The sequence below is a fragment of the Mycena indigotica genome (genome assembly GCF_014461135.1).
Source record: "Mycena indigotica strain 171206Taipei chromosome Unknown Mind.scaff0008, whole genome shotgun sequence".
In the NCBI taxonomy this organism is placed as follows: domain Eukaryota; kingdom Fungi; phylum Basidiomycota; class Agaricomycetes; order Agaricales; family Mycenaceae; genus Mycena; species Mycena indigotica.
In genome coordinates this window covers 3,420,780-3,428,823 of record NW_023503007.1, presented here as the reverse complement: position 1 = coordinate 3,428,823, position 8,044 = coordinate 3,420,780, and the positions used below count along the sequence as shown (strand labels likewise).

Here is an 8,044-nt window from a genome sequence, read left to right as displayed (position 1 = left end):
GGTTACCCTCGAGAAGAGTGGACGTGGGAACTGCGGGACAAACTGGAAGGCGCAGAAGAGGCACTCGAGGATTTCTATATTCTTAACCCGTTCGCACCCCGCGAAGAACTCATAAACGGCCGATGGAAGATCCGAAAACAAGACCAGGGGACACGGACCCATAGGGCGTTGAGGCGCCGCCCACAACGGAGGGGGTGATGTCACGGTTCGGGTCGGGCCGTCCGGGCTATAAGGCCCGCACGGGCCCGCATACCGCCGCCCCTTCGACAATCCCCCATTCCTTCAACCCCTTCCCTTCACCCCTGTGGACCTACGCAGCGCCCATCCGATCCGCCCTGGGACCTGGCGCCCATCCGATCCATCCCTAATATTGTAGCATATAAAAACCGTACTTACAAGATGTAGTTGCTAGGCTAATATCGTCTATTCTCCGGGCGAATACCCATCTCTCGTGCTCCCAGACCCCTTCGAAGTCGGTTCCCCCAACGCCCCGATACGGCCCGAGCCCGACGTTGACAACGTGGCCTTTGCCATCTGCCACCTAGCTTGCTTCCTAGACTGCTATAGAGAGGCTCACTGGCTGGCGGCAATCCGCGTTGTGAAATACTGGAAGTCGACACAAGGCTACTCGCTGCACCTGGGCGGTGACGATGTTCGCCTGTCGGGATACTCAGATGCGGATTACGCCAACGATCCGGATACTTGCAAATCGGTCATAGGTACGGTTTCTCGCTCAGCTCCGGCATGATATCGTGGTCATCTTGGAAACAAAAACTGGTTGCGGGGTTGTCGATGGAGTCAGAGTACGTGGCATCTGCTGAGGCTGCGCACGAGGCATGCTGGCTCAGGAGCCTACTTACTGGCCTGGGCAAGTCTCTGCTGGGTCCGACTCCAATACGAAGTGACAACAATGCAGCCCGGAAGATTTCGCTCAATCAGAGGTTCCAGAGCCGTGCCAAAGCCATTGACATGCGCTACAAGTACATCAATGATGTAATCGAGAAAGGCAAAATCTCTCTCCCGCATATGTCAACCTATAACAACGTTGCCAATACTCTCACAAAGTCGCTTGCCCAAGTTGATTTTGAACGCCACCATCAGGCACTAGGAGTGATGGAGTAGAGAGTCGGAGGTGCTTGCATGGGGGGTGGTGGTTGTTTGCTTTCCTCCATTGGGGGTGTGTTGATCCACGGATCAGGACAACAGAGTGGACGCTTAAGTAGCTAGTGATCCGTCGTACAGCCTCACTCGTTCTTTTCCCGAACAGTGAGGTATGTGCAACGTGACTTGTGTATTATTGTATTCTGACTGTGCTACAGCGGCTTAGAGCTGACTGAGTACAGGATCAACACAATAGTGTCCATAGATATATACAGTAATTTTAGCTAACACACAGGACAGTGACTCCGAGGCTCAACCTCTAGTTTTTGAGTGTTCAGCCTGAGAGCAAGCATGCTCAAGAGGCTCGGGGGCTTGGGCTTGAGCAGGGGAGGAGTTTTGGTAAATGGACACCACTGTACTGAAAAAAATATATTTCCATTGGATCTGCCAGTGGACTCTAATTTTTGCTAAGTTTCAGAAAGATAGAAGGGGGTTTGTGTTAATGACTAAGCACTGCAGTTGTGTGTTAAAAACGGGTGCGCAATTGTTGATGCACCTAGGCGACGACGGCGCACATGACCTGCGCGTGATCGTGTTTATTCCAATTTACTTATCTGCAATCTCACGGTCCGATTTTCCCGCACTTCTTCCCCACCCACCATGTCGCTGAGCATCCCTTTGCGCCAAAAAGTTCGCTGCCCAGGCCCGCGCGGCCGGGGCGTGGCTTACCCTTCCGAGGTTAGTAGAGCGCCACAAGCGATTGTGTGTGCCGTGCTTCATGCCGCTTGTCAGCACCGCTATCGCACAGACGATCGCGCGCACGCCGGGCATCTCCTGGGTCCTTATCGATGCTGGTGCGCCGCAAAGTAGCAGTAGTAACAACGCTGAATCCGCGCTGCAGAGCACGGGCTGATCACGGGCAAGCTGCGGCTCTCTCCGCGACGGCCGATCTGAACTGTAACCGCGCTGCTAGACCACCACTTCTACGACCTGAACAACGCCGTCGCCGCGAGCGGGGCGTCGCCGCTGATCCGCATCCCCGCGGACGAGCCGTGGATGATCAAGGTGGCGACTTTCTCTGAGCCTCCTGATACTCAACTACGGCAGCGCGCATTGGACTCTGGGGCGCACGGCATCATGGTCCCCATGGCCAACACGCCAGAGCTCGTGCGAAAGGTCGTCGCGGCGTGCAAGTACCCGCCCGTCGGGATCCGCGGGTACGGCCCGATGTTCACTGTCAGTTGCCCATCCAGTCGCAGAACAAAAGGGTTACTTACATGCCCAGCACGCCGCCGGCGCGCTGAACGCGGCCTACAAAGACGCCGCGAACGACGCGGTCCTCGTGACCGTGCAGATCGAGCACCCCGACGCCGTCGCGCAGATCGCCGCCATCGTGCGCGAGGGCATCGACGCGACCTTCGTGGGCTTCTTCTCCTCTGATGATCATCACTGATGGTGACCCCGCCGGCAGATCGGCCCGTTCGACCTCGCGGTGAGCATGGGCGCCGAGTTCGGCGGGGCCGCGCACGAGGCCGCGATCGCGCGCATCCTGGAGGAGACGCACCGGGCGGGCAAGGTCGCGGGCATCTTCTGTGCGTGTCGCATTTATTGTGGTTTAATCATTAGGTAACGCAACGCATTAGGCCTAACGGGGGAACAGGCCGAGCGGCGGTTCGCGCAGGGCTTCGACATGGTCAGCGTCGCGACGGACATCGACACGCTCGCGGACGGGTTCGGCGCGGCGCTCAGTAAAGTTTCTGGTGTGCAATGAATACTAGTAGTACTTTAGTGCGGTGCCGACAGGAGCGCAAGTTCCTGAGTCTTGTCTTTGTTCTCCACGGAGAATTCACGCTGTCTCGTCTCGCAATCGACGCCACCTGTCGCTCGGGAATCAGCACCACTTTATAATTACTCCTGAGAGAGAGACATCACACAGGGGGAATGAGAGGAGGAGACAGCTGGCCGGCCTTTTAAGCGGGCGGGCTCGCTGGCAAATAGGGCTGGCTTCCCCCCTCCGTCTGAGCAGCCTCCACATTCCTTTCCTCCCTTTTCCCGCAATGAGCCCTTCTCGCAACCGCACCCGCCCGCCCGCGTCGGAGTCTGAGCAGGGCGTGTACGTTGTGCCCGACATCACCATCAAGCAGCTCCTCTCCGCGATCCCCGCGCACTGCTTCAAGCGCTCCGGCCCGCGCTCCGCCGTGCACCTCGTCTGGAACCTCTTTGTCATCTTGGCGTGCCACAAGGCCGCCTCCCTCGCAGACGCCGCCCTCGCGCGCCACCCGCTGCACCCGCTCGCCCAATCGTTGGCCCGGTTCGCGATATGGGCGGTGTACGCCTTCTGGTCGAGTCTCTTCGGGACGGGGCTCTGGGTGAGTCGATCCAGACGCAAAAGCTTTGTTTTTTTATACTGACCCAATGCAGGTGATGGCCCACGAAGCGTCGCACCAGGCCTTCGCCGAGTCCAAGATGGCGAACAACGTCGTCGGGTGGGCGCTGCACTCCTCGTACGCCCCTGTCCTTTTTTTCTTTCCCCCTGTTCCCGCTGACGCTGCCCCCCCCCAGCATGGGCGTGCCGCACTTTGCGTGGAAGGTCACGCACGCGAAGCACCACGCGGCGACGGGGCACATGACGCAGGACCAGGTGTTCGTCCCGCGCACGCGCGCCGAGATGGGGCTCCCGCCGCTCGACCCGGCGCGCGAGGACCCCCGCGGATCGCCGGCCCACGTGACCGCGGAGATGAGGGCGGAGCTGTGGGAGGCGGTGGGGCACTCGCCCGCGGGGGAGGTGCTCGGGCTGCTGTCGTATTTGACGCTCGGGTGGCCGCTGTACCTGCTCGTGAACATCTCGGGGCAGGCGCGCTACCCCAAGTGGACGAACCACTTCAACCCGCACGCGGTGCTGTTCTCGCCGCACCACTACCGCCAGGTGCTCGTCGCGGACCTCGGCGTCTTCCTCTGGCTGGCCGCGATGGCGGTGTCGGTGCACGTGTGGGGCTGGGCGCCGTTTCTAAGGGCGTACGGCGTGCCGTACCTGTGTGTGAACCACTGGGTGATCCTCATCACGTTCCTGCAGCACACGGACCCGCTCCTCCCGCACTACCGCGCCCCCCAGCACACCTTCACCCGCGGCGCGCTCGCCACCGTCGACCGCAAGCTCATGGGCGACTGGGGCCGCGTGATGGCGTGGATCGGGTCACATGCGACCCTCAGCATCGCAGAGACGCATCTGCTGCACCATGTCTGCAGCGTCATCCCGCACTACCACGCGTGAGTCCCACCCATTCTTGTCATCTCAAGTCCTAATATTTTCAACAGCCACGAAGCTACCCACGCTCTCCGGAAAGTGCTCGCGCCGACGGGGCTGCCTGTGGAGGGCAACCCGGTGAGCTGGGCGGAGATGTACCGCGTGTACAAGGAGTGCAAGTTTGTCGAGGACGAGGGCGACGTCGTCTTCTACAAGAACGCACACGGCGTCGCCAGGATGCACCATGCGTTCGCCGACGCCGCGGCCGACTCGGACTCGGGCGTCGACGTCGACTCGGAGTCGGAGTAGACCGTGACTCTGAAAAAAAAACTAACTAACTATCTCACTGGGCTGCTTTCGTTCATTTTCTGCCAAGGACCTGTCACCCACCCACTCATCGTGTATCGTGTACCATCTTTTTGACTAATAGGTAGAGCGTCGTTGTATTCATAATTCTTTTCAACGGGGCTCCTGAGTGATATCAGTTGCAGTCCACACCCTACAAGGAGACGCACCTCCACCCAGCGCTTGAGCCCCTCCGCCATCGCCTTCACGCCGAGCTCCAGATTGCGGCCCTGCACCCACTTGACGACCCACGCCAAAACGCCGTTAAACACCTCGATGCTCTCGTACCGTGTCTTTACCCTCCCATCTTCCACGACCTCGGTGAGCATCTGCCAGCGCTCCGCGTGCAGCAGCCAGCGCGGCAGCAGCCACGACGGCTCTGTTTCCCACGCCGCGCGGAATTGCCCGGCGTCCAAGGCGGTGATGACCACGCGCGCCTGCTGCGCCTGGAAGCGGCCCGGGGCGCCCATCGTCGGCGGGAGGTGCACGGGGGAGATCAGCAGCGTGTGGCCCGCCGCGGGGGGGTCGGGGGACGGCGCGCCGGAGGGGGACAGGACAGTCTGGTTGCGGCTGGGGGGCGTGAGAAATACTACCAAGGGGGGAGAAAAGAAAAGAGAGTACACGAATGCGTTCCACTCCTTGTACGCCGCAAAGTCGAGCAGCGCGGCCCACACCGCGTCGCGCGGCGCGTCGATGACGAGCGCGGCGCCCACGCTGAAGACGCCGGAGGACGCGAGTGGGGGTACGCCGGCAGGCATGTCACGCTTACGTAGCCCAGGGAAACAGATTACAGGGAGCGTGTGCGATATACAGGATGCGGGTGATATGCAGAGAGAAAGAGAGTCTAACACTACTCCGAGTCGTCCTCCTGGATGACGTACAGCGCCAGCGGGGACGGCACCCGCGAGCGCGGCCCGCGGTGGTGATGGTGCCGCTTCGAGCGCGGACGCGATGGGCGTTTTGGCACCGGGGCGTGGATCACGTGTTTCGGGGAGAGCGCTGTGTAGAGCGGGACGGGTGTCGGCTCGTCGTCCAGATCGAACTCCAGGTCCCACTCGAGGTCGGCGGCGGTATCGTCGATCAGCGCGGTCGGGAGGGTGAACTGCGGAGCGAAACACTGTCAGCCGGGCATCTCGGGGTAAGGAGACGGATAAGGACGTACGGGGACGGCGGACTGGATCCACGCGGCGACGCGCGTCGCGGCCTCGCGCTGCTTCTCCGATATTATCCGTTCATGGGTGGTGTTCTCCCCGTCGAAGCACGGGCCAGAAGATGATAGCGGCAGCTGGCACGTCGAGGGCCCCGCGACGGGTGCGTAGTGGTGGTAGGCGAGGCTGGCTGGCATTGCAGGTAAAGGGTGTGGGTGTAGAGAAAGGGTGTGGAGGGCGGATCGCAGCAGCTACTATATATCGTATGGCCCCCGCAGTCCGTAGCAGCTGATGGGATCGGGGAATGCAGCCGCGCAGCCCAAGCTCAGGTCTCTCGGCAGTCACCCGGGCTGCGCCTGTGCTTGCCAAGACTGTGACTCGCCTCCGATCCACCGTGACGTCACACATTGATCCGTTGCTCGAACGTTCTGCGCCCTTCTCCGCGCGTCTCGCGCGATGCGCGGGTGGTATATAGCCTGCGCTGGCGCAGCCTCCCCGCCATCGAATCACACAAACAAACAATGTTCGGCTTCTACCCGCGCCCCCAGCCCGCCTTCTACCAGCCATCCTACCACTCCCCGTACTACGCCCAGCAGCGCCGCCGCGAGCTCGAGCGCGCTCTACAGGCCCAGGAGCTCGAGCGACGCCGCCGGGCACGTGCCCAGTACTTCCCGTATGGCTATGATGACGACGACGACGAGGAATACGTTACGCCGCAGCAATACGCCCTCCTCCGCCGCAAACAACTAGACGCTGCCCGGCTCGCCCAGGCGCAGCAACAGCAGCAACGCCAACGGGCCCCGTCGCCCGTGTTGCCCGATGCTGACACACTGCCGCCCTCTCCCTCTACTTCATCCCAAGTCCCACCCAAACCAGCCCCCACCCCCGAGCAGCTCGCCGCGGCCGCCACCACAATCCAGACCGCCTTCCGCACCCGCCGCGCACTCCGCGCCGTCTCCTCCCTCGCGCACGACTTTGCCCTCCTCAAATCCGCCTTCGCCGCGCCCCCCCACCATCGACTTCCTGTCCCACGGGCAGACGCTCACCCTCCCCGTCCCGCCCACCCTTCCGCCGTCAATCAATGACTCAGCCGCGAAGCTGGCGTACACGCCGGGCAACGTGGCGCTGCACACGTACGCGGAGATGCTCAGCCGCGTGCTCGTGTCGCTCGACGCCGTCGACAGCCGCGGCGACAGGCGCGTCCGCGCAGCGCGGAAAGAGGTTGTCAGGGCGGTCGAGGCGGAGGCCGCACGGGTCGAGGCGTTTTGGCGCGGGGTGTGGGCCGAGCATGTAAGAAAAGAAGAGGAGGAGGTGGCCGAGATGGTCGCCGAAGAGGAGGATGAAGAGGAGTTTGCGACGCCCGCCGGGTCGCCCGTACCGCAGCCCGCAGTTGTGGAAGACGACTTCGTTATCGTATAATAGTTAGTAAATTATCATTATTTTCTCTCTCTCACAATGCATGCATATACACATCCTTTTATCGCTTTCGGCGTCGTAATCTACAGAAAAAACCAGTCATGTCGCGGTCACATGTCCTTCGTAATCCTTTCCTAGCCCATAGCAACAGCGTGGAGCGGGAGATGGTTCAGCCATCTTCTCTCCAAGTCGATCGTGATCTGCGACCCCCAGGTCCTGTCCTGTCCTTGGGGAGAACGTCGACCGAGCCGCGTGGGTCGACAAGGGTCCCGCGCGTAAATCGCAACACCAACGCCAATTTCGCATAGGATATACGTCTGACGCGCTTGAGCGAGGGCCCCTCATCTAAGAGATAGGCAAAAAGTACATCCACGAACAACTTGCTACGATGTTCGCACCGTCGCGTCCCGCCAGCCTGAGCTCGGAATTCGAGACTGGGAGTCTCGTCCAGACCGGGCCGGGGTTCGGATCAGGGGCGGTGCCAATCGACGGGCTCGCCGGCGGCGATGGAAATGTAAAATGCCGGTACAACAACTTTTAGCATCAACCCACTCCCAGGCCTCCCGCTGTTTCCCGCTACCACTCGTTCCAATAACACGTCTCCTCCTCAGCGAAAGTCGGTGTGGATCTGACAGCGGTCACGGTCGCCGAGAGAGCTCCAGCGTGTCGATGGTGTTCTGGTTCTGCATCGTCGCGGGCGCTGCTTGTTGCCGAAGCGCTGGAGCGCGAACCCGAAGGCGAGGAGCACCACGGGAGCATCATCGGAGGGGCGGAAGCCTGGGCAAAGATT

At 61.2% G+C, this 8,044-nt stretch overlaps 4 protein-coding genes across 4 annotated transcripts; 3 read left to right on the top strand and 1 right to left on the bottom strand.

The window, feature by feature from the left end:
- Positions 1–1,452: 1,452 nt before the first annotated feature.
- Positions 1,453–2,872, top strand: MIND_00957200 (putative Phosphoenolpyruvate/pyruvate domain-containing protein; the record flags this gene model as incomplete). The annotated part of the gene is made up of 9 exons (XM_037366188.1): positions 1,453–1,500; positions 1,805–1,839; positions 1,894–1,955; positions 2,003–2,020; positions 2,075–2,166; positions 2,209–2,337; positions 2,387–2,521; positions 2,573–2,693; positions 2,745–2,872. 9 exons carry the CDS (start codon positions 1,453–1,455, stop codon positions 2,870–2,872), a joined length of 768 nt encoding a protein of 255 aa, XP_037217600.1.
- A 286-nt stretch (positions 2,873–3,158) lies between these two features.
- Positions 3,159–4,654, top strand: MIND_00957100 (Oleoyl phosphatidylcholine desaturase; the record flags this gene model as incomplete). The annotated part of the gene is made up of 4 exons (XM_037366187.1): positions 3,159–3,470; positions 3,523–3,605; positions 3,664–4,368; positions 4,417–4,654. The coding sequence occupies 4 exons, from the start codon at positions 3,159–3,161 to the stop codon at positions 4,652–4,654; spliced, it is 1,338 nt and encodes a 445-aa protein (XP_037217599.1).
- Positions 4,655–4,804: 150 nt separating this feature from the next.
- On the bottom strand, positions 4,805–5,448 carry MIND_00957000 (uncharacterized protein; the record flags this gene model as incomplete). Its single annotated transcript, XM_037366186.1, has 2 exons — positions 4,805–4,816; positions 4,861–5,448. 2 exons carry the CDS (start codon positions 5,446–5,448, stop codon positions 4,805–4,807), a joined length of 600 nt encoding a protein of 199 aa, XP_037217598.1.
- An 812-nt stretch (positions 5,449–6,260) lies between these two features.
- MIND_00956900 (uncharacterized protein) lies at positions 6,261–6,923 on the top strand (the record flags this gene model as incomplete). Its single annotated transcript, XM_037366185.1, has 1 exon — positions 6,261–6,923. The coding sequence occupies exon 1, from the start codon at positions 6,360–6,362 to the stop codon at positions 6,921–6,923; it is 564 nt and encodes a 187-aa protein (XP_037217597.1). The 5' UTR covers positions 6,261–6,359.
- Between the last annotated feature and the right edge of the window lie 1,121 nt (positions 6,924–8,044).